Below are 26,221 nucleotides of genomic sequence, written 5' to 3'. Positions count from 1 at the left end.
TGCCGGACACGTAGTGGACGCATGCCACGTACGTATGGTGGCCGCATAAAACGGCGAGGCCGTACCTTTCAGCGCCCTCGTGAGATCCACGATCTCGGGCACGTATAATCCCCCGGCGAAAAAACGCCTAGGAACGGCTACGTGCGTGTACCAGCTACGGATATACACGTGTACAGGCGGTAGAGATGGTAATCGGGGGAGTGTGGTTGCTTGTGGTCGTCGTGCATCGGCGACCAACGATCGTAACGAGCCGATCCCAAGGGTTTTTCTTCTTTCGTGGGAATAAACAGTCTGCTAGCTTGCGAAGCTGCCCGGTGAACGTTTCAAGTAGAAGAAGATTCTTGTAGTTGCAAACGAACCTCTTTTGTTGCGTCCATTTTAAACAGACACCGTAGGGATGATTGCTTATTTCGATCTTATCAGGTTTCTAAGATTGTCTACCAAGTACACGAGTAATTTAGTAAAATCTAAATTGGATAAGCATTTTGCATTTGTTCTCGAATGGAGAAGAAATGATTTCACGCGAGGGTCGCTTCCTTGAACGTGATCGTGGATACTCAGATTCGAACAAGTTGCGGTTAATCGGTGGAAAGGTACCTCTTCGTTAATTGGGTCGCGGTGAGCATAACCAAAATCGTGAAAGTAACTTCCATGCTTTCAAGGCGAACGATATTTCGCATGGAACGAGAGAGAATATTATGCTTAACGAGGAATGGCGGACCATGAAGAGAGCTCTAATTTTAATTTAGTTTTTTATCTCATATTAGTTTCATTTTCCAAATTTTACGCTGTTCCTTTGAAAATCACTCTTCCAATATACGAAACTCTTCGTTTAAAAATGTTTCTCAGGATGAGTGACAGGATCCATTATAAAAATTTAATTATCGAATATATTATATAATGCTACAAGTGTACTATGATGAGTGTTCTATAATTAATAGCCGTGGGGCGACTAATTACGCGAAAATTATACACCGTTTGTACGCTTGATTCTCGTCAATGGTATTACAAGCTTTCTCTCTCGACTCTCGCTTTTCTACGTGTTACCCTTCGCGAGGTTGCACCAATCTTGCCCAGGGCGATCTATTGCCCAACTTGTGCCGGTGCACTTATCTGTGAACCGCGCCACCGACACCTTCGACTCGGCGCTCGCGATAAAGCACGTGTTGTAAAACGTAATCGAGACCGTTATTGTTATAGATCGTCGTTCGATATTACGGAAAGCAATTTGTTCGACGGCGTGACACGTTCGCGGATGTTTTATAGGTTGGCCTGCTTTTTTATATTGCTCTTTCCTTCTCCCGTGGAACGACGTGGCGGCGCACGATCGGCGTCGATCGGGTTCGATTCAAATCGAACCGAGCGGCGTTAAACGTAGCCGCGAGCGTGTACGTGTTGCAGATTTTATCGAAAAAAAATGCAATTACCTCGAACAACCTCTCATTAACCCTTATGTGGCCAACCGGGTACAAATGTACCCACTTGAAGTTTGGGATAAAAAGATGCACACGGTTCCTCTGTGAAAATCTTTCGCAAATCCTTTAGCCCCGTTTGGCTGTTCTAAAATTCCCGTCAAGTTTCATGCTTCGCGCGGCGCTAATTAATTGACTCGGCCGTAATTAACCCAGTTAATTTATAGGCGAACGAGTCGCATTCGTGAGAACCGCGATTTCTTTCAGACACCCCGTGCAAGCTACACGCTTGCGATCTCTCTTGAAAAGATCCTATACGCTCGGCAAGTGCACGTGCACGCGTGTGCCTATCTACGAGTCCGCTCGCACGCGTCCCGACGGGTTTCGCGATCGAAGTGTATCGGGCCTTGAATGAAAGAAGGATTCGAGCGACTGAATGAACCAAGAAACTGGCCGAGTGTCGCCGCGTGTACGTGTGTAAGAGCGAGCGTGGGCGATCGCACGCGTATCCGCCAGTCCTCTCGCGTACACACCGCGTACCTATCAGCTTCTGGCACATCCTTCGAGTTTCCATGTTTCTTTGTTTCTCCTGATTCCGCGTCTATCGAACGAACCGAGAGGGCGCAGGTGTAAATTAATAATCGATAGGAATTGAAATGCTTGTTACGCAAACGATCGAGCGGAGTCAATCTGTCTCTGACCACGAACCATTGGTGTAACAGTGCATACATTAAAAGCTAGTAACGTGGAATGAGACATGCTAATAGATAACGAATTCAATTTATTGCTTTTAAAGATTCAACGTTTTCTTGTTTCGATTACGATTCGATGATAGACTAATACGGTAGCCGGTACTTTATCTACGGAAATTGGATTTTTCAGCCGTTCATTAAGCTTGTCTAGAAGGATATTTATTACGGGGATATCCTAGGTTAAAGTATCTCAATAGAAAGTCGAATTAATACTACACTAATTATACACAGGACAGCAAGTGGAAAGTTTAAAATTGAAAAATGAAACTGTCGTTTCCTGACGATTGGCACGGTTATATTTTTTGAATATATCCTCGTAATCAATCGTGTCATCGGAATAGTTAACGATTTCTTTTATCCGCTCGAAGAATTGTCTCGTTATACAGAAGGCGAGTAAACACGGGTATCACGACGGGGACCATCGATCGTTCGATCGTCGTGCGGACCATTGAAAAGCGACAGCTCGCGCACTTCCTCGTCCATTGTGTTGCAAATGAGACGTGTGTCGATAGAACAGTCGTGAAAGTCTGGTTCGCGAGGACCCATGAAATAAAGCAAGCTACCAGAGTCTAGTTCGTTGCTCCGCGTACTCTTGGACGCAACCTGTTTCCGTTTTCACCTACGCCGACGCGACGCCGACTCGCGCGTCTGACGTAAGACGGGCCCGGTTGTCGGCGCGGTGAAATTCGACGGTCGAATGAACGACGACGCTTCTGTCGTTCAACGACGCCCTTAATTCATCTTGATCGGTCTTTGCCTTTCTGTTGTATCGACGTTTACGCGATTACACCCACGTGACGAGGCGTACGGTGTAAATCGCGAGCGGACACGTCGGCCTCGTGTAGTTACACGCTTACTCGCGGGGACAAGCTTAATTCGTGTTCGCGTGTGCATGGCCGGTTCGTTCATTCGGCCTCCATTGAATGCAACCCGCTGGAAAACCGGTGTCTCGTTTCCTTCTTCGTTCACCTCCTCTCGCACCCCTTCTTCGTCCCTCTTTTAGTTTCAATCGTCGACCGTATACGAACCAGCGAAATTACTTTCGTATGTGTGCGTCGAGAGTCCACGTGGGCGGACTAGGTATCCACGTTATTGGTCTGCCGATTCGACGGTATGTATTTCACCGGGTCCCCGCGATAGGTGGTTGCTCGTTCGTGCAGGTAGCCAGTTGTGCCTGGACCCCCTTCGAATGGAAAACCGTCGCCGAAGATTTCTGTTCACCGAACAGTTCGGTCTTTTATATTCTATAGGCTCATCCAAATTTGAACGCGTAGGCATTTTTATACGAGATGAATTTCACTGTTGCAACAGTACCTACCGAGATACAGAGATAATATTTCGTTGCACGAATTTACGGAAATTTACGACCGGTTCCCTTTCTCTCTCTATCTTCTGAAATGGATCTCCAGGTCGGACTCGCAGCGGTCCGCTGACCTCAGCTCGTGAAACCGATTCGATGAGTTCTTCTCCGAGGGTCCGCAGGGTTTCTATCCTCCACGCACAGGATTCCTGAACGTCTACGATCTTCCCAGGGCAACTACCTGTCCAATGACGCCGCTATGCCGCATTTTTTCCCTCCCTTTCACCATCATTAACCCCCTCGGCTGGGTGGATCCGATTCCAGCGCGGTGAATTCTTTCACAGAATCCGCACGAGTAAAGCGTTCCTCGCCCTCGGTCGCTCGAATTCTTCGTTCTTCTAAAGATTCTCTCTTGGACGCAAGAATTCTCCGTTCGAGGAGGGGTTGAAAACTGTGCTCCGTTTCAGACGCTCGAGTCGAAGTGGAATTAAAGGGAGATTCGTATATGGATAATTAGTTGGTTAGGGGATTATTTGATTGCTTTTCAGAGTTGATGCTGCGCGTTACGTTGGTGATTCGCAGGAAATTCAAACGTAGGCGAGCAATCTCATCGCATCGTCTCCTATCGCGACGAACGATTTAACGTTTAACATTGCCCACGCACCCAATTGTGCCTAATGCGTCGGTAGAGGTTGGAGTAACGCGAATAATTCCCTCTCATCGGCCCTTTGGAATGCCGTTCGACATCGCGCCGGATGCTATAAATAGTTTTGACACTTTCGCGTTTGACCCCGTGTCTCCGAACACGCGCGTAATCGCGAAGTCTCGTTTGCGAACTCTTTGCTGAGGTTTCTTCTCGTCAAACGCGATGCCTCGGTTCTCGATGTGCTACGGTATCGTGCGCAGGTATTCGTGGACCACCGAAACAGAGTATGTACCAGAAGGGTTCTTTTTGCTTTCAAAGGGAGACTGAAGCTGGTGTGTTGGGGTCCGTATAAGGACCGACTTGCACGGTACACAAGACACCGGGTTCTTGGCCCCCCTGCTCTCCGGTACACGCGATCCGCTATACTCTGGTACCGATACCAGCTATCTCGTCGCAGGATCATGCGTAGTTAATTTGTCGTAGCTCCCTCTCCTGGCTCCTGCTTCATTTTTATTTTTTTTATTTTTCTCTCTTTGCCGTTGCACTGCTTGAAAGAAGTACTCGGCTGCTTTCACTCGGAGGTCAACCGTACCACCGCGTCTGGGTGCAGCTTTTTGAAATATTCTCTTCGAGGAACATAATTTTCGAAGATTGATTATCAAATCTGTTAACGTTCGTCTCTACCGCAACGGAATGATTTTCTCCTGGCGAATTCTGAAAAAATAAATCTGGATTTTTACAACGATAAAATTGGAGCAAAAATATCGTCTCCTCTTAATTAACAAATTGATCAACGGTGTTGGTATATGCATTCCCGACGTGCGTGTAAATCAGAGACAAATGAATATTCCGAACGGGAGAAAAGCTGGCAATGAATCGTGCCGGATAATTAATCTCGTTCGAACGCCGGTCTCGAAGTGGTTCGTTCGATCGTAAGCAATAAAGTATCCCAGGATGTCGATCCTGTTCGAAATTACAGACGGTGCTGCGTCTTCGTGAAAAGTCAAGGAACCTCTGAGCCGGCATGAAACACGCATACAGGCAAACCGAGCCGTCGTTAAAAACGACGGAGACCGAGAGGTGCTCGTTTAATTACCGATGCTCGTTTCAGCGTGGGCACTCCGACTTGGTTGCACTGGCACACGCTCGATCCCGGTCCGCCCACCCGCATCCGCCACACTGGCCTACGTGCAAAGGTGCAATGTACACCTATATATTTCTACATATGCTCATATGTAACGACCAACGAGTGGATCCGTCCAACGATCCGTGCTGCTCTTTAGTTTCACGTTTTTCCATCGCCGACTCCGCTGCCTCTTATCTTCCACCGTCACGTATATCTCAGGGATGTAGGTATTATACTATTGTTTGAGATCTTGAAACAATCGAGACTTTTGGAAGTACATTCGCAGAACTTGCAGAACAACATCCCGCGGACGATCATCAAAATCCATCGTCACGTCCGCCGCGTTTCTTCCCCGCTTTTCCCGTGTAAACTATCCTTTCTCCGTTGCGTGCTACTGGAACCTGTTACGTGTACACGGACACACCGGTGCTTGTAAACCGGCGCGTAATAATACGGCTGGTAGGCCTGAGAAGGTAGGCTGTCCGCAACAGAAGAGCTACTTTAACCTGTTCGTTCGAGATCGGGTCACCCTGGAGAGGGGCATCGTAGCTGGAGCAAGGCTCGAGAAAGGATCGACAGGGATCGTGATCGACAGCTAGAAGGCTACTTTTCCTGGAACATCTTCTTCCTCGCCTTTTTCTCCTTTCCTCTGTTCCCAAGCGTCTTCGGGATCATGATGGACGCTGGAACCCTTTCGATGGATGTAAGTACGTCTCGCGTGTGCAATACGTATACGCACATTTTGTATATTTCATATGCACATATGCAATCACGTGAAAGTAGAAAGCGGTGTTCGAGATATAACCACTGAATCATTGCACCTGCTCTATGAACCAATTGAACGATTCGCGTCTTCTCTTAATTTATGCGTTCGAAAATTGCTAGATGCGTCTGTCGAACGATCCAACTTTCTGCGAGTGTAGTCGAGATGGATATCCAGGGATCGAAGATGATCGTGGTCCGACGATCGGGTTACGCGTCGCTTCCGTAGGCGTACGCTAGTCGAACGCGTAGGGCGAGCAACGTCACTCGGCGAGTACGCGTCCTTTCAACGCTACTTCCTTTGAATAATCGAACGGTTAGCACCTTTGTGGTGGGCGAACAAGCGTACACGCGGTTACACTCGCGGGAATCATCGTTTTTCTTAGACCTGAGTCCGGTCTGGTCTGTTTGCAGAAAGATAGAGAGAGGAAGCTGACGACGAGGCCGAGTTAGACCTAAGCAAACAGAGGCTCGTTCGCGAACAACCGACCCCGAAAAGCGGATTAACGCGGACAAGATCGGGGCTTGGCTCGTACGACAAAGACAAATCCTCGCGTTCACTCTTTCAGCGTGCTGCTTGTTGATGCGTGCCGTGCAAGGACTTTGCATACACGTGCTTATATGCATGTATCTAATAGGTGTTCACGCCTGGCGGATAAACGAGCGGCCCCGTCAACTTCTCGGCATTGGACAGCTGAACAACAGTAGCATTCCCCTGGAGCAACCTATTACCCGCTCGATACTAGTCGCAACTTTGTTTTATTAAATAAGCCAGCAAGATTGCGCAAACCTAGCTCGACGTACAATTTCTGCGCCGTACTCAATGAAATGCGAACGCAAGGTACGCGTTGATCCATCAGATATGCTCGTTTAAAATTTCATTTTTTTTCTTGTACCTTGCGCAACGGATACCAGCGAAGTTAATAAAATAACGATAAGACACCGTTGTTACACGCTGAGGAATTAACTGTGGACAACTGTTGTTCTTCTAAATCGACCTATATCTCCAGTGGAATAATTAAAATTCCCGTCTGAAGAAAAAAGTAAGGAGCAGACTGAAAGAAGGAGAAGAAGAGATTCAAGCTACGAGGGCGTAGAAGTGGCCGATCGGGTAGAAGCAGAAGACTCGAAAGTCCCCTGAAATACGATGGTAGGCGCATGCGCGCGGGCGAGTTGGACAACCGAACCAGCGAGGAAGAACGACCATGAGGATCGTACGGAGTCGTCGTCGGGTATAACCAGCGTCTATCCAGTCAAGCCAGCCGACCGGTTGGCCAATCAGCCAATCAGGCATCATGCGAGTCGGACCTGTGCAGTCGAGGTGGAGTGCTCGTCTGGCAGTCAGTGCTCGACCAGCGAGCGAGTAACTTTATTCTCTTTCTATCATATCACTCGTCGCGTTCGCGTTTTAGCGTTTATCGTGTTTGCGTTTTAGTTTTATCCGAGATACGATGACGCGTTGGGTGCCAGGACAGCTAGACACCTCGTCCGATCAAAGGATCTCCGAAGGATCATTGAACAAAAGTTAACTCGTGAACAACTGTCAGGTTGATCCGGAAGTTGGCCTATAAAATCGTGCTCGTTACAGCTCGCGCGTGATTTGTGCGTGTGACCGTGAGATGAAAGAAACGGATCAGCCATTGGATTAAGGCGCCGTTACATCCGTTAGAAAACAACGCCATGGCGCCTCCAGACAGGCACAGATCACCCAGGCCAGGCTCGGGACTCAGCCTCTCCGTGCTGGGTGAGTTCACGCGAGAGATTCGAACCTTTTACTTAGGATTTTTCAAGAATTTATCGCTACCACAGGAATGGAGTATACACAGTGGCGAGAAGACTAGGCGAAGCAGGCTTTGTCTTTGTTTTTAACACTTGAACGTCGGAGGCTGAGATATTCGTGACCCAGACCTAAGAAAATTTGAATAGTCACGTGCTTTTTCTAATTAAAAAGAATCTATCGTTTGCCCTATTTATCCATGTTCGAATAAAAGGTTCCATGTTAGACTCTCCCGTGTTAGGGTTATCCTAGGATTTTCCAAAGATCCTCAAATTAATCAGACAGAAAATTAACCCTTGTAGGAACTAGGGTTTTATCTTCTCCGATGCAAAGCATTCATTAGTTAAAGCGTGGGATAGTTTTAATTAACGAAGAATGCAGTGCGCGGTTCGTTTGATTCAATGGCGCTTAGATAGCTCGCTGTCTGTTATCATCGATACGATTACAGACTCCGAGAGTTTCTTTTAAATCACCCGCTACAAGGTCGCCATTAGCGCGTCTCTTGTTCTCGATAATCTTCTCCGATACATCCGAGTAATTTAACTCGATTCCACTATCATTGCGCTCGCTTTTTTCCTGTATTTCGTTCGAACCGATTTAATGAACACAGCTCGAAACGAACCACGAAGAACGAGACCGTTTTCGAACGTCTTCGTTGCCAGTCTAGTCGGTTCTAATGAACGGTTACCGCGAAATCGCTCGACTTATAGGATCACTGTAATTTTTCCGTCCGAAGTCACGAGATGTTGTTGCGATTTAATTTTCAGACCGAACTCCACCCCGATCGTCGCTGTCTGCGCGATCGAGGCAGGCAGAAACGTCTGAAATACCGGTTGCAGGCGGTAGTTTTCTCGGTTAGATGGAACACCTTGAGAATTAATTCGCTGTCTGCTAAGCAAAGCCTACGTTCAGACCTGGCTGCAGGGGAAAACGAAGTTCTGATAAAACGAGCACGAACTTGGTCGCTACTCGTCAGAAGCGATGGTCGCGTTTCAAGTTCAAATTCGAGGGTGGAATTGCAGACGCGATCGCGTAATTTCTTTCTTTCTTGCACGGAGGATCGGCGGCGCCAACGTTACGTCACGGCGTACCGTTTCAGGGACGTTATCGGTAGGTAAAATCATCGCGAAGGAATCGGAACAAGTGAGTCAGTCGCGGTTGACCGAATCTCGAGAAGATGAAAAAGAAAATTTTGATCCGTCAACTTGCACCGTGGATACGTCCGGTGTACTTAGACTCCGATCTACTAAAATACACCAAACGAGTGTTTTGACTATAACCATGACACCCGTAACCGAGAACAAACAGTCGATCATGTATGGCACCGAAATGGAAGACCCTTAACATTGCCCCTGGACACATATGTCGCGAGTAGAAGCGGAAAACTGGTCGATCAGACGTCGAGCCGCGCTTCTGCGGCCGAGTGGAACCGGCCGCTTCCGTTTTCGGAACACGCGTCCGACTGGTTCCCAGGAAACTTATTATTTCGAAAAAGGAGCAGGCATGAACGTAGCCGCCGCGGTCAGCAACCACCTGTTGCACCCAATTAAATGTCGTAATTGACGCTTGCTTTTTGGAGCGTGACAGAACGAACGCTCGCGTTTCTGCGGATAGTCTGTCATTATTTTCTTTACCGTTCTCTCGCGCTGTCTTTCCCTCGTTCCTTCCTTTTTCTTTTTACAATTTAATTCGAGCTTCCTCTTCGCACCCGGGTACTTTCTCGTTGCAAAAAAATTGCACGTTGCTCTTATCGATTTTCCATTAAGCGTCTCTCGTTTCTCAGACAACCTTTTATGGTATAGGTTTCAACCAGACCGATTTACCCTCCGGATTTATGATATATTCTCTCTGGCTGCATGGCGCTCGTATATTGGTGGCTGGTTCGTAGGTGGTTGAAGAAACGGTAATCTTCTTAACGCTGAACACAGAGCAATGGTGCTCTTTCTTGTAATAATACTACTTTGACCTCAACTTCTCTAAGATTTACAATACAGCGTGGGTGAAGTTCGTACTTATGGGAATGTCCTATTCCATGCAACTAATCACCCACTATGTTTAGATTTTCTACAGAAATATTAGGTTATATATCTAGATTATATCTTCTATTTGCAAAACGAAGGATTAATCATCCACTTAAGCCTTTATGCACGATTCGTCACGCTTAGAACTATTGCAACCGCAATGTCAACAGGATTATCTTTCTTCGAGACCCGGAAGTTCCAAACGAAATTGTACTGAAAAGCGTTGAGTATGGTAAAAGGATCAAGAAATTGATGAAAAATGAGAGTCGAGTCTAATTTACATCGATAGAGTGTCAGATTGATGAGCAAGTGCCTTCGACGCGTAAAACGAAGCCGAATGTAAAGACGATATCATTCACTTCGCCAATGTCCATTGGGTTCGTAAGAATGCATCCTAGTACAAAAGAATGAATTACCAGCGAGTCGTCGACTGACAAGTGACCCGTGTTGCATCGTATTTGCAATGGCGCGCGTCATCGACAGGAACTCGCAGCTTCATTGAAAATACAGCGTACGGTACTGGTCGGTTCGGTGCCAGTCGATGAATCAGTCGTAACGCGAGCTATGCCATCGATCGTCACGCGTGTTCCCTTGAATCGAAAAAGAATTCCACGCCTCCCATGAAATCCGCACGTCGCCATAAGCTGGAATAAAGTTGAATATGTCGCGTCGTTCGGCGCGTCTCTGCTTTCTTTCCCCGTCCAATTTGCATAACGCAAATAACCTAATGCCTCGACGCTATTCAAGGGTTAAACGTCGATGAAAACGAAATAATTTCAAGAATAACGGTACCGAGCCGTGCGACAACCTGTTGTTCAAGCTTTTCCAATTAGATTTATGTTGCAACCGATGGAACGAGACTGCGCGTGACAGATTGCGAATCGAGCGGACCCGGTCGTACAAATTAAATCATTCACTTTATTCTTTCCTCGAGTCAGAGTACGGGTCTGTCTTGTCCTTTATCCCCGCCATTCTTTCTTGCGGCTGCTTAACCGCGAACGAGATCCAGTTTCCGCGACTTCCTGCTCGACTTTTTCCCTGCCCCCGTAGTTGGGTTCGTTGTTTAATTGGTCTGGGCGGATTATGAATGAACCGCGTCAATTAGCGAAATTTTCAGCAACGTATCGAAAGGACCCGTGTACGCGTGTGTAAGGTCTCCGTCGATTGGAAACACGCTCGACGTGTTTGCAAAAAGGTTACGCAACCGTGAACGTTTGGAGGTTCGATACCGAGCGGAGATTCCGAGTCCCACGCGATTTCTGCCACGATATCGATACCTCTCGCCCGTTATTATAGGTCACCGTTATCTTTCTATGAATCTTGATAAGTTCGGCTCGATAAGGGCCAACCTGGTTGCTCGCGCGAATCGACGCGAAACGATAATTGGCCGAGTTGCTTTTTTTTTTCTCAATGTTTTTTCTTTTCGAGCCTTCGTGTTAATTTCTTTCATCGGCCCGCTTTTCAGCCTCGATTTCTCCTCCGCTCGACTACTATGAATCTCCTGTATTTCGAACCTGGCTGCGTTCCCTGATGCATCGCGAAAGAATGTCAAGAGTTGCACAAAGGAATTGCACAGCTTGTAACGAAGGTAGATGAAGCGTCACGATAATCTGCTGAATTAAAGAGTTCGCTCGCGTGAAACGCGTTCGCGGCAAAAACTGGTTTAATCGCGACCAGAAAACCGTGCGCGTGCACCCGTAAGAGTACGGCCTGCTTCGGAATTAGGGAGCCGACGATACGAACGTTGCCAGACGAGAGGCCAACGGACTTCCTACTCGGCTACATCGGCTATTAACTTGGCAGGTTTCTCAGAATGGATGTCCCAGACACGACTGGTAGGACTGGTGTCCGCCGCTTCCAGACCCTCCGCCTCTATTCTTTACTCAGACGGACGAGAGAGCTCTCGCAACCGTGTTGTATACACACGGTTAGGTGTCCCGAGTATCCTGACCCTCTCGTGAACAGAGGGACAGGCTCGAACAGGTCAAGGAAAATTGTAAAACATCAGGGAGCTTGATGCTTTCCATTCTGCTTCGCTCAATCGCAGGTACAGTTGTACGATTGTACATCCTCGGGATAACGTGAGAGGGAATAAGTTTAAAGGACCGGTCAATGAAGGATTCGTTTGTAAAGTCACGATCGGGATCAAGGAAATTTAGGGACTTAAAAAAAGAACACAGTAGTTGGCATAAATGTAAGTTTATTGCAGTTTATACACAGCTGGGATTAGGTTTTCTTTACGTTCTAAATTTATAAATTATTATCGCGATCAATGCAAGGAAGAGACAGTTTCATTGGAACGAATAAAAGAATAATTAATTGGAGTATTCGCGTGTCAATAAAGATTCGTTTGGAGGAAGCATTGCGTAATCGCGATTATTGAATAACAAAACGATTGCAGACACGAGCGCGATCGTATTGCGTTATCAAGTCCACGGCTCCGAGAGTCGATATAAATAGAGAAGATACATGCTGCTTTTTCTACTGATTTGCGTGCTATGTACTAGCAAATTATCGTGGTTACTTGAAAATGCTAAGTTTACCGAACGTGTTATCGTCGTGGTTTCGAAGTACGTTTAGTATTCGAAGAGGTGTTCGTGCACAAGGTTGACTCATATTGATGTACAAGGCCAATATTCGAGAGTAATAACAACCGTGCGACACTGAATAATAGTCACAAAGGTATAAGAAAAAAAAAAAAAAAAAAAAAAAGAATGAATGAATTTTTTTGTACATTCATAGATGACTTCTCTGCGTGGGATACCCTCATTAATTCTCCTCACTCGGGAAGAATAGACAGGGTTATTTCGTAAAATATTATCAAAAATAGATCTCGAGAAATCTTTTAAAAACTCTATAAATCTTTAACCGAGTCACTGTGTATACAACGCGAGCCAATAATCGAAGAAAGACCGTGAAAAAATGAATTTTCCACGGCATATCGTGGCAACCGTTTCCTTTTCTACCGCGCGAGGTGTGCGGCTCAGGTTCTATCTGTATAAAATTCTCATTAATTCTTCGGGGAACGAAGAACAGTTTTCAATGGTACGAGAAAGTGAGTCACAGCTGATGTTGAGATCATCCAGACGTTATACGATCTCGAGGTTAGGATACTCCCTCGAAATGCACCGTGGATCCTTTTCTTTTACTTTCGTTACGTGTCCACTTTCTGATCGCGATGGATTTTCGAGCGTCTTCTTCCATCCTCCCTTTTGTCGCGCAGGATACGAAACACTGAATCGCGCGACAGGATGTACAGGTGTGGCGTTTCGTAAGGATCTTCGTGATATCCGGCCCACTTCTTTTCAACCTTTCACTAAGTCAATCGAGATCATCGTCGTGCCGTTGACATAATTTTCTGCTGGAACGATGAGTAATATTATTTACGAAAAACATTATGATTCGGTGTGCTGATAAAGTTCGAGATCACTGATAATGCTTTGAACACCTCCTAGAAATAAAGATCGCTTAAATGATTGTTATAAAACGTTACGATATTATTTGATATTTTTTTATTAGTTGATTGTGTCAGATTCGTAGCGCCAGTCACCTCATCTCTCGAAATGATAAACGAATAACACGGTTCGTGAACGATCACTGATAGAAGCTTTTATAATCTGAACGAAGTTCAATGCGTCGATATCCCCTACGGCAAAAATTGATCAGCGAAACATACGAGTTAACGACCGACTGGTTATTACATCGAGCAGATAGATCTTGTTCTAAAATCGAAAGAAGATTCATGGCATAGCGAGAAGTCTTTTCTTAGCTCTTCTCCACGGTTAATTCCGTCCCCTGATAGCAGCATCCTCTTATCAGTGACTCTGACCAACGACTTGTGCGTCTGTGTGGTCCAGCTAATCTACTAAATGAAATTACACGAAAGTCGAAGCTTTCCTCTCAGTGGCGTTTCAGAGATTTCTTATTTCGTATACTTTAAATAATTGACACACGGCCATTTTCACTGTGCCAATCGAGAAAAGAAATAGAACGTCCATGAGGGCAAAGTGTGTCGAAGGAACAATGAATCTCGCAGCGTTCGATCACTGTCATCTTCGTCGTGTCCGACGATGAAATTACGTTCGACGATAATCAGAAACACGAGCATCAAAACGTGAAACGTTCGGTTACGCGCGATTGAATCAAGCTCTCTCAGCTTCGAGACGTCAACCTCGTTAAGCAATGGAAATCGTTCTTTAAACGATACAAGCACTTTTTCGCATACCTAGAGATAGGAAAAAAAAAAATGAACAATTTATAATCGTAGCCAGGAGAAACTATTATAGTCGAACAATTTCACAGTTTATTTCCTTCTACAGAATTCCTTTTTAATTGAAAGCAATCAGTTTATTAATATTTTACTGTTCCTGGATCTTTTTAAAATACTCTGTTTTCTAATTATAAATCAAGACACTGGGAAACACTGTATACTTTATCTGTCTCCAGAAATGAACTTTCTCATCTCTTTCGGTGTACACAGACCCATGATAATTAACTCTCACCTTGTTGCTCTAACGTTATTGTCACAATGATTCTACGAGTTGACGCTTTTCCACGAATCAGACCGCGGACCGAGTTACATACTTTTAGATTTTAATCCGAGAAAACGGTCTGCTCGATAAACGAGAGATAACCCGGGCTGAAGTTTTCCCGCTCGTCTACGATTTAATCTGTCCGAGGTGCCGCGCTTATCTATCGTCTGTTATCGGTCGGCCGCGACTAGAGTCGCCTGTTATCTCGTGGAAACGAACAGGTAAGCTCTATTCGGGCTAACGTTGCTCTCTTACAGGTTACAGTCGAGCCTGAAGGAATTTGCGAGATAGAATAACGAAGAATATGCAATTAACCCCCTTGCATTAATTAACAATACGCATACAAGGTGATTTTGGGAAAAATTCGAATGGATAGACTAGAAAAGTGAAAGAATTCTTTCAAGTAATTATTCTCTAAACATCATTATTTCGTTCTGATCCGAGAATATCCCCTTCAGTTCTATATACGAGGTGGAGTTTCCACACAACACTGATTAACATACCTAATAATGTCTCGGTTTCGACACGCGGCTCGTCCCCGCGATCAACGACACTCGGGGTTATTAATCGCCCTCGTTGATGGAAAGACGGGACGCGATGCACACTCGTTAGAGGAAAATTATCGAGTCCGACCGAGCCTGTTCCTACGAGATTAAGCTTTTACGGAGAACGGTAAATGGTAATTTGCGCGGAGGTTTTTGCAAGAAGGAAACGAAAGATGCAACAAGATGCCGTCGTCTGTAATGGTACTATCCTAATTTCGTAACGACTCGAGTCGAACGTGGCTGCACCTTTGATAAAGTGAAATATAATTAGTAGATCGTGGACGTTCGTGCACTCGTGACATATGAAAATATGCAAAGTATAATTAAAAGCTGGCGTTGATTTTCTTAGAATCGAATATCCGGTCGACAGAGTAAACTCTACTTTCCCGATTTCCCAATTAGCCCGTTTTTTTTTTTTTTTCACAATCCGGTTCATTTCACGGAAATCAACGATATTCGAGGAATTCCTTTTTCCATTCAATCTCGAATGCCACGAGAAAGTCGACGGTGTTTCGCGTTGCTGTTCGATCGATTTTAAACGATTTATTCTTCTTCTGTCGGGAGACACGGTTTTCGTGATCGAGGAATTGAGTTCGTTTAGCCTCCCGGTATAAGAGGCAGGTGTCGATTTAAATACGACGATCAGCCGTAGGCGAGACACACGGTAGGGTAACTTTCTCTCACTCTTCAGGGTACCGAATAACGATTATTACGCGTGACTCGTCGAAACCGAAACGGTCACCGAACGGTTCTGACCGATCTTCCGAATCTCCGTAACGAGCATTTCGATGAGAAGCGTCAAGAATTTTTATTCGATTTTTATGGCGATCTAATGTGCCATCGAACCCTAAGACCGCGGCGCGATTGCTTCACGAAGAGAACGAAAGCGTGGTTAAATGAGAAACAGTGTTTCCCTCGGTTGGGATTTCGAATCGGGTCAGCCAGTCGGCGACGGGGTAACGATTTACGAGGACGCGAGCGAACTTGAGGAGGGAGAGAGGTCGAACGAACGGAGAACGGAAACGGCGACGGGGGATACCTGGACAGGTGGGTCTCCCGTGTAGACGTCGCCGTCGTCGTTCTGCCTCCGTTCCTCTCGGCTCAGCCAACAGGCTTTAATCGTGCCCGTTCTCGCTCTCCTGGTACGGCTACGTCGTATTTTATCGCTGTCCCTCGCGATTCCAGTTGAACGGACCAGAGAGAAAGAGAAGCCTGTGATCCGGAGGCCAAGAAGGAGAACGGGCTCAGGAGTGCCCGATTTAACCGTGCATTTATGGATGAGAAGGGAGAGGGTATCAATCGAGGATATTCCAAGAAAAAGATGCATTAGCGATCAAGTTCAACGTTTAACGAGATCCTCTCTTCGTTTTATATATTGTTGTTATTACTCGTGATTATTAACGGGCAATACATATGTTGCGCAAACGAGTTCAATAAAAGTAGTAGAGACAAATGATTGATTTCAAATTTAACGATTATTATGGCTGTTATCGTTTTATTGCGCTATAAATTGCATTGCAAATAAGTGCAGAGTAGGAGAAACTCGACAAATGACTGATTCAGAATCTAATTATTCTAATTTTAACATTATTGACACGAGAGAGATGAATTATTAAATGCTTTTTAATTTGTTATTTTTTTTAATATTAATGTGAAAAACAGAGATACTTAAGAATTCTTATATTACTTTAATAGGTAATGCAATATAATAAATAATAAATAAATTAGAAAAAAAAGAAGTTAAAACAAAAGAAAGTATGTCAGGGTGTTTAAACTAGAAGCACTAAGAGAAAACATAAAAAATTGATGGACCAGTAGTTTTGTAGTCCCCTGGGAAAGTTTTCCGGCTAGATTTTTGGACGACCGAGTTACGGTCTCACGAGAGCGCTTCCTGTTTTGCATAAAGGCGTTTCGTGTTTGAACGCAGAACACCGTGAAACGTTTCGATTGGGTGAGAACTGTTTTCCCGTTCGGCTCAATGTAAAAACCTTAAAACGATAAAGTGTGACTCCGAGACTGGTTCGACATAGGATAGAGCAAAGGGGTGAGGAATGCGGAACCATTCTAGAAATTGAATATGTACGTATCCACATTTATCACCTATGTAACTAGAATCTCCGAGTAATCGTAAAAGATATCAACCCTTTGCAATTCAAATCTACTCTCCCCTATCGTTAGTGATCTAGCTCTTGCTGTTATAGAGATTTGTAATATAAGGTAAAGTAATTGGCAATCGACAGAGAAAGCACCCTGACGCAAAGCTAGTCGTTAGGTAAAAATAAAACATTCAAGAAGGGTGGAAAAGTACCCCTTGGAAAGAAGATGAAGGGGAAACATCGATGCAACAGGTTTCTATGTTCCTTGAATTTAATCGATTGCCTAGAAACTTAAAATACTGCGAAGCAAATAATAGGGTGTGTAATTCTGCGTCATTGGAAAATCAATTGATCCTCTATGAAAGATTCTGCGTCGACGATGCTCTCCATTCTTCATGTTCGCGGAACAAGCGGAGAAAGTCGCGATAAAGCTGCCCTATGATCCTGCGAAGAAAAGAAGCTGAAAGCAAAAAAAACTCCCACTCGATCGAGCCTTTGATGTTACAAACCGTCACGGTCTAGGAAACGTGGGAATAATAGATGCCGGATTTACACGGTTCGCAGCGCACGAAGAGACTGTTCTTCAGGCTTGCATCGATGCCTCGTTCTCACCTTGTTAGATCGAATGGTAGAAAGAAAAGAAAAATCATTGAACGTCGAAGAAGACCATTAAATTACAATACAAAATGCCAGCTAGTGAAACGTCTAGGATCGTGACTATCGAGGCTGGTTGAGATAGAAAAATTAGGCTTAATATAGCCGAGCCACGCTACTCGATTGCCGAGGTTTCTTCTAACGATCGCAAAAAGCACCGTTCTCTCTTAATTTACGATCACCCAACACCATGGAAAATACACACGTTCGAAGAGCTTCTAGTGTTCTTTCATTCGAAGCCGGTGAAACGCTCCGAAGAAGATGACTGGGAGAAAATTAAATTACAAAATGTTACCGCTAATGTTACCAATTGGCATACTTCTTTCGATCGATTCCACTTTACTGATTTCTGCTTGTTTTTCTTCGTGACTAGACGAAAATTCAATCCTTTTATCGATTGACCCAATAAAAGAAAACGACAGAAGGGGTTAAAAATAAAAAAATGGCTCTTATCGACCTTCGATACCAACTGGTCGGGTCTCCAGTGTTGTCCATAAATCTGGATGGACGCGTAGATGGAAACTGGATACACGCACAACGGAAACGCATGAGTCAGTGATGCCTGCGGAGAAAACGACATCGTTGTACGAGTTTATCGTGGAAGCGAGGTCTCTCTACGTGTCGGGTGCGTTGACCCAGCTTACGGTAACCCAGGCGATTCGTGTTGCACCTGCCTCGCGCGGACTTACCGGGATAAAGGGTCGTGCGACCCGAATTACTTCCTTCTTTCCATCGCCATGTTTCTCTTCCACGCATCGGGCTTGCGGCGACCCCTGCCCCCCTCGATTAAATACATCTTCCCTGTGTAATTGATTCGTTGACTGTGACATTCCTATAGAATTCCGCATAAATACCAACGCGATCAAGCTGTTCCCCTTTCGTATTGAAAAGTGCCAACGCATTGATACGGTGCATTAGTGTCACACCATTGAACGCACCTATGTTTTCATCGATCGATTGATTTACGTCGATACGACATTTCAAGGATACGTGGTTAAGGAGAAAAATGTCTTGGAAAATTGACAGGATCATGCGAATAATTGAACACCAGGAGCAGAGTAACGTGCCATTTAATGGTCCTCGCATTGGTCGCATCCTAGCCTTAAGCTTCGTTCAATTACACAAAGCGATCGTTACGGTACCGCCCACGTTTTAACTACCTCAACTACTCGCGTTGATCGTATTAATCTGCAATTTGCATAGCTTGCTCCATTCAAACGTTCCCTGTTTCTTCCTCTCCGCGAACGTTGAACTTTCTTCTGATCGTTCGGATTACCACCCTGAATAAAAACTAAAAACGTCCCCTTTCTTCCATCGGAAGAGGGAACGAATCCTTTAGGTATCCGATGAAATTTGTGTTAGCGGTCACGGTGTTAAGCACAGTTCTCCTATAAATTTCTCGCGATGACGAACGGTACAAGGAGGCACGAATCGATCGGTAGACAGACGATCTTTATGGTGGATCAGAAATAGAAGCACCAGCAGCAGGTTCTCGTTTCACGTTTACCCGTACGCGAGGACGGAACAACACGCGAGGTCTCCTCTTGACCTCACTTTCTAGAATCCTTTAAGTATATGGCGCCTTCGAGTGTACGGCTCGTTTATCCATTATCGATGAACGAACGGCGCTTCCCCGAAACACCACGTGTCTCTACTAACCGAGATATACCATGGGTCCTTCGTACAGATTGTTCGTGACAGATGGTTCCGACTGTCAAATGGCTACCAACCGAGCGTTACTCGTTAAAGTAGAACGTACGTGTGTTTGATACGTCTCACGGAAGTCGCGAACCGTGAAGACGTCCCATTGTAATGTAAAATGATTTAAGCTTCGGTGTACTTTGACATCATGGTTTTCAAAAGAAATAAACTTATATCTACATCGTAAAAATCTTGAATCCATTTCTAATCATTCGCAGATCTGGCACAGATCCGAGCACTCGTGGAGTCGACAGGGATGCTGGGAGGCTCAACCTGTCCATCCTGCGAGATGCCGTTCGATAAGGGGAAGAAACGTCGATTGATCGACTCGTGCGGTCACGAGCGTTGCTATTCCTGCCTGTTCCGAAGCGAGGCATGCCCGCTTTGCCTGCACGCCGACTTCAACGACGACGACGGCCTGGAGGGACCCTTCAGGGAGGGGTTCACCGGCTCTTCAGGGCCTGTGTCCATCCTCGCGCCCACGGACGGTTGGATCGATGAGTCATCAACGGTGAACTCTCTCTGCGGCAGCCCCAGACCTCGTACGAAAGTCACCACGAGAGCGAATATTCCGTCACGAGTCATGCACGTAAGCGTCATCGTCATCCTCGAGTAACACTTTCAAACCTGGATATCTCGACGAGAGAACAAGTTGAAACGTCTGAATGGCATTGTTCGCGGACAATCCTTGTCCGTGCATTTTATTCGATCATTACTCGCTGGCATTTCGACGTGTTCATCAGGAACTTAACTCGTTTAATTGTCCGTCCTCTTTTTTTTTATACGACAGCGAGAGACTGACGGAAATGTCTCCTCCTCGGGGATGGCCAAGGGTCTGAAGAATAAACCACCGGCACTACCGGAGTCCTCCGCGTCTCATGGACGGCAGAAGCTTCAAATGATGACCCAGAGTACGTAAACAATTGATAGATTCATCAATTTCACGTTAATATTAACAATTTTTTTATTGTGCAGGTTGTCCCACCCCTCCGAATCAGAGGAAAAGATTCTTCTTGAATCCAAAGGTCCTCAGGAGCTCGTTCGTACCCCAAAGATCATCCAGACGAGCATCCTCCCCGGAACCAGCCGCGAATGACAATCCATCAGCTTTGTCAGGTATGCTCCAACTCTAATATGATTAACATCAATGTCTAACGAAAAGATAGAACGTACGGGGGAGTCGGTGAACAGCTTCGACTAATTATTAATCATGGATACACGCGTGTAGCTTGGATGGCCTCGTCTTGGGAGGGCAGGTCAAGATGGCCGGGTGTAGTCCTGGGGAAAATCAAATCGTTGTGGAGCAACAGCCAAGGGACGGCGAACGATGGGCTGAACCAGCTTATCGACTCGAGGAGCAAAGTCACAGGCAGGAAGACACTTCTAGAATCGAGTGTGCATTGTCGTGTTTAGAGTTCATTACGTGTACAGATTGTGCTTGACGAACGGGAGACACTTTCAATGGGATACACCTCGTTTTTACTGCTATCCGAGTAGACTTTTTATTCCAATCACTGGCACAAGGGCTTTCCTGTTTCTCGCACCTATCCTAGAGCACTTAGGTTTGCAGCATGTCATTTTCATTATCCACAGTTGCGTTTGGTGTGTTTGAAGCACGAGTTTCGTTTCAGCAAGGAGAGACCAGTTGAAATGGGACCTATTCTGGTTCCTTTGTTGTTGGTTTTATGCATCCTTTGTATAAATATTATTTAATCGTGACCCGTTTAACATCGGAATCTCTCTTGTAACCTTCAGATGACGAAGGCGGCTGCGTGAAGCCTCTGTCCTCGAAGACGAGAAAGTCGTCGCAGTCGGATCTCTACATGAGGCTAGGACTACTGTTAGGCTCGAATCATGCTCGAGCAAACAGCAGCGTGGACACGACAGATTTGCCCGGTGGTTCGAGTCGCTCCGGTGCAGGTCCGTGTCAATCGAGGGTCCCCGTTCAGGGACACGACAGCTCGGCAGCATCGTTCAGCAGCCTGACGAGCTTCGAGACGCAAACCTTGGCCTCCACCAACACCAGTCCAGTGTCCACGTTGACCGGTACGTCGAGCGAGGCGGAAGCAGCCGCTGCTTTACGGTGTCCCATCAAACCCAAGGCGAAAGTCAAGGGCAAAAGCAAATCCAGAGACTGCGACAGCGCTGGAAGTCTCGCCTCCATTTCCACCTCGGTATCAGCTTCTACTTCCATGTCGATGTCGATGTCCGTATCCGTTTCGGGCCTGTCGAACGGCAGCTCGAGCCCCCTAACCCCTAGAAGACATTCCGTGAACGCCTCGCAACCTGGTCAATCCGACGAGCTTGGCCAGTTTAAGAACAGACGGTCCTGCGCCAGGAGGTCGGCCAGGGCTGGAAACATGAAGGGAACTGTTGACGCAAAGTGTAAGATATTTCATTTCTCCCTACCATCAAGGCAATCGTATTTGTATGTCTGATCAATTATTTCAATTCTAGTACGCTTTGTGCAACACCACGCGACACAGTTGACCCTGAAGCCACTGTTCTTCGAAGTACCTTTATTGGAAACCGATCCTCTGTTCACTGGTCGCCAGTGGTTGCTGCAAGAGGTAGAGTCGGTGATAAACGGCTCCAGCCCCGGAGTTTTAGTCTCTGGGTCACCTGGGACTGGAAAGACTGCGCTGGTTCTGCAACTGGTGGAACACAGCTGTTTCGGACGGAGGCGGGAACAGCCTCTTTCGTTGGAGATCAGCGAGGAAGCCGAGGAGAAAGAGAAAACGAACTGCACTTCAGTATTGCAAGCTAGCATCCGTTATACGAACGAAAAGGTGAAACTTCGAGTCTGCTTGTTGAAGTATTATTAAGGTTTTTCGTTTATGAAAATGTTGGTTTCTAGGTTCGAGAACTGGCGTCCCACGTTGTAGCCTATCATTTCTGCCAGGCAGACAACAATAGTACCTGTCTGGTACCAGACCTGATTCATTCGCTAGCAGCTCAACTTTGTCAAGCTCCTCAACTGATCTCTTACAGAGAATACTTACTCTCTGAACCTCACATTCAAGGCTCTTTGTCGCAAAGAGAGTGCACCGTTGACCCCGATCTCGCGCTTTCCAGGGGCATCATCGAGCCTCTGTGCACCCTGAAGAAGATGAGCAGACTTCCCGACACCAACATGGTACAATCCCTTTCAAATCCATCAGTCGAAATATTCGATGCGATTAAAATTTATTTAATGGAACCTTGAATATGATTCAGGTGATATTAATCGACGCCGTCTGCGAGGCTGAGTACCACCGACCAGACAGAGGCGACACGATAGCATCCTTTCTGACCAGGCACGCTCCGAATTTTCCTAGCTGGTTGAAGATCGTCTGTACAGTAAGGACACAGCTGCTGGAGTGTGCGAAACAGCTACCGTACACTAGGGTCTCGTTGGACAGGGCCCCGAACGACGGCACCGGAAACAACGTCACCAAAGACCTGTCCGACTATATAGGTTACAGGCTAGCTCAAAGTCCAGCCATTCAAACGAACGTCACTGCATCGGTGAACGGAAAGTCCGAGTCTTCGTGTAGCGCAAATCAAACGAGATTCGCCTCGCATCTACTCGCGCTAGCCAGAGGCAGCTTTCTCTTCGCGAAGCTGACGCTCGATCTTATCGAAAGTGGACACTTGGTGGCTAAATCAGCGAGCTACAAGGTGAGCATCGAGATCGTATCCGTCGGATGTACCTCGCTTTCACGACGGTTAAAAGAAACTTTGATATGTCTTTTGTCCCGAACAATGTTCAGTCGATCTAACGTTTCGGTATACGCTCGATGCAATTCCAGGTGCTGCCGGTATCACTGGCACAGATTTTTCAATTGCACTTCAATCTGAGATTCCCCACCGCAACCTCATTCGACAAGGTTCAACCTCTGCTAGGCGTCTGTCTGGCAGCCCTCTATCCTCTGACTCTGCCAGAGATATTCTATTCCGTGAACTCCTTGAACACGGACCACTTCGTTTCATGGGAGGATTTTCTACAGAGATTCAAAGTAAGTATCAACGCGTACATTATCACGTAACGAACGACCTGTCTAATTGTTCGAATCATTGTTCCTCTATCGCTCGCTTTGTAAATGGACTACGTAAGTCTGAACCATTCGTACGTCACAATCGAACAATGTATTCCCTTTCGCAACGCTAGTCCGCCTATTCGATGTACAATGGCCGCGTTGTTTTCTATCAGATGCTCTCTGGATTCCTCGTGAAACGACTGGACAACACGTACATGTTCTTCCATCCGTCGTTCAGGGAGTGGTTGATGAGAAGGGATGAGGGAGAATCGACCAAGTTCCTCTGCGACTTGAGGCTAGGCCACGCAGCCATTGCGTACAGGCTGTCACGCCTTCAGGCACCGTTACACGGTGACAAAGCACTGGAACTGGGTCATCATATACTGAAGGCGCACGTTTACAGAGGCGTAGCTCCGTTTTGGCCTTCGAGGGATTTGCAGGTAATCACACCTGTTCTAATTTGCATAACGAAGTTCCCATGGAACACGTGGTTTACAAAATGTTACTCTGCATCTCGAACAGGCAATCTGGTTAGCATCGTCGACGGAATGCGTCTCCTCCGCGCTCTGCACGCTTCGAAACATCTACAGTCCGAACGTGAAGGTGTCGAGGTTGCTTTTGCTGGCAGGAGCATCTCCGAATCACATTACCGAGTACCTAGGCAACGCTCCAGCCCTTTGCATGTACGCGCACGAGGGTTCTGTCGAGATGGTCTCATTGCTGTTGGAGTTTGGCGCGGATGTCGAGTTGACCAACAGTCAGGGTTGCACGGCGTTGTCGTTGGCAGCTTCCCGTGGTCACTGCGACGTTGTCAGAAGGTAAGATAAGCGTAGGATGAATCGGTAAGATCGGTATTTTCGAGTGGAACGAGTTTGAAAACGAATGGAGATCTTCGAAACAGGTTGGCCGCAGCTGGAGCATCACTGGGTCATACAGACATGGCTGGACAGTGTCCTCTGGTCCACGCAGCTAGACACGGTAGATTGTCAGTGGTTGGTTACCTTCTGGCTTGCGATTGGGTGGTTCCAGCTAGCGAAAACGAAACTGAAGGCTCTCAGGACATAGGCCGAGAAGAGGCTGCCCAGCAGGCTGTCGTCGCCGCGGCGGCCCAGGGTCACGAGTCCGTCGTAGAGTACCTATTAGACATGGCAGAAGTGATCGTAGATCGTCCTGATACTCTGATAGGCGAAACTGCTCTGACAATTGCTGCTGCAAACGGTTCGACAGCCACAGTCTCGGCGTTGTTGGCACGGGGTGCTAGTCCAACTGCTGTAAACGCCAAAGGTCTGTCCGCGTTGATGCTAGCTGCCAGGGAGGGACACTGGGGCACTGCTGAAAGACTTCTCCAAGGTATGCTCCCAATAGTTCCTGATCCCATATTCAATCAACAGAAAATATTTATACAATGTTGCGGATTCAGGAACCCTCTCCACCAGTACCGACAGTCTCCTCGACGATGCGGTGTCCCTGTTAGACCAACGAGATCCTGTTGGACGTACTGCGTTAATGTTTGCCGCCTCCGAAGGCCATACAAACCTGATCGAACTCTTCCTCGATAAAGGATCTGTATTAGAGAGCAAAGACAAGGAAGGGTTAACTGCTCTGTGCTGGGCCTGTGTGAGAGGAAGACTAGCTGCCGCCCAGAACCTCATCGACCATGGCGCTGACGTTAACAGCAACGACAATACCGGCAGGACCCCATTGGACTTAGCTGCGTTCCAAGTAGGACTTTCGCTATATCAGTGTGTCGATTTAAGTTCTATCAAATTTTCTAAATTAATCTTACGATAAATATTTCATCAGGGCAATCCAAAGCTCGTGCAATTGTTGCTGGAAAAGGGGGCAGCGGTCGAGCACGTCGACCTGCACGGAATGCGTCCTTTGGACCGAGCAATCGGCTGTCGAAACATACCAGTAGTTCAATGTTTCTTACGTCGCGGTGCGAAATTAGGTCCAGCCACTTGGGCGATGGCGGCTGGCAAACCCGACGTGCTTTTAATTCTATTGAACAAACTTCTGGAGGACGGAAACGTGTTGTACCGGAAGAACAGGCTGAAAGAGGCGTCTCATAGGTACGCTTATGCTCTTAGAAAGTTCCCAGCATCTCCTGAGGAGGATTGTCAGGGACAGGAGCAGGGTCACATGATGCTGCAACTGCAGACGTTTGCGCAACTTCGGCTGAATTTCTTGCTCAATCTCAGTCGATGCAAGCGCAAGATGAACGTGAGTGAACATCTTCGACTAATTGCTCCTTTTCCTTTATTGTCTTCCAACGTTATTTTTATCTGCGCAGGAATGTGCGGAAGCAATCGAGCTCGCTGACGAGGCTCTTAAAGTTCGCCCGGTGTCCTACGAAGCGTTTTATGCGAGGGCAAAGGCGCGTGTAGACTCAGGCCTGCTGGAGGACGCTCTGTTCGACGTCCAGGAAGCGTTGCAGATCGCGCCGCCCCAGAACCGACAGGATCGACGCGTTTTAGTCACTTTGAGAGAGGAAATTGTCTCTCGACTGGACGGGGTAGGCACCAGCAAGGGATCTAGCGACATTGTTTGCCGATCTCGGCTTCGAGCATCGGTAGATACTCTTACAGAATTATAACCTCGCGGAAAATTCGAATTACTTAAGACGACCCCTATTTTACGAGGGAAAGAAAACGACATAAGATACTTGAACTGATCATTTCTCGAAAGTTCAAAGCTCGCTTTTGAAATCTCGAAGCTTATTTAACGACTCGTTGCGTACGTTCTATGTACCCGAAGAAATATTCCTTCTCCTTGCATTTCCTGCTCGCTGAATCGAGTAGCAAGGGCTTTAATACTGTTTTTCTTCTGTGCAATTATATTGCATGATCGTGTTAGGATGTTTTTTTTTTTTTTTTGT

General features: G+C 46.4%; 1 protein-coding gene across 1 annotated transcript; it reads left to right on the top strand.

The window, feature by feature from the left end:
* Positions 1-6,532: 6,532 nt before the first annotated feature.
* rols (zinc-RING finger and ankyrin repeat domain-containing protein rolling pebbles) lies at positions 6,533-26,218 on the top strand. Its single transcript, XM_034323565.2, has 16 exons — positions 6,533-7,742; positions 19,543-19,913; positions 20,115-20,235; positions 20,300-20,440; positions 20,553-20,693; positions 21,080-21,709; positions 21,782-22,113; positions 22,182-22,460; positions 22,541-22,984; positions 23,116-23,322; positions 23,517-23,783; positions 23,866-24,161; positions 24,245-24,693; positions 24,764-25,065; positions 25,147-25,566; positions 25,637-26,218. Exons 1-16 carry the CDS (start codon positions 7,679-7,681, stop codon positions 25,937-25,939), a joined length of 4,767 nt encoding a protein of 1,588 aa, XP_034179456.2. The 5' UTR covers positions 6,533-7,678; the 3' UTR covers positions 25,940-26,218.
* Positions 26,219-26,221: the final 3 nt, after the last annotated feature.

This window comes from Osmia lignaria, chromosome 11, assembly GCF_051020975.1.
Source record: "Osmia lignaria lignaria isolate PbOS001 chromosome 11, iyOsmLign1, whole genome shotgun sequence".
Classification (NCBI taxonomy): Eukaryota; Metazoa; Arthropoda; class Insecta; order Hymenoptera; family Megachilidae; genus Osmia; species Osmia lignaria.
Note: the sequence above shows the minus strand (reverse complement) of the source record. Positions and strands in the feature narration are given on the sequence as shown.

Coding starts and splice junctions, on each gene's coding strand:
- rols (XM_034323565.2), top strand. CDS start 7,679: ATGGCGCCTCCAGACAGGCACAGATCACCCAGGCCAGGCTCGGGACTC. Junction 20,236..20,299: donor GCTTCAAATGATGACCCAGA/GTACGTAAACAA, acceptor TTTATTGTGCAG/GTTGTCCCACCCCTCCGAAT. Junction 22,461..22,540: donor GACTTCCCGACACCAACATG/GTACAATCCCTT, acceptor AATATGATTCAG/GTGATATTAATCGACGCCGT.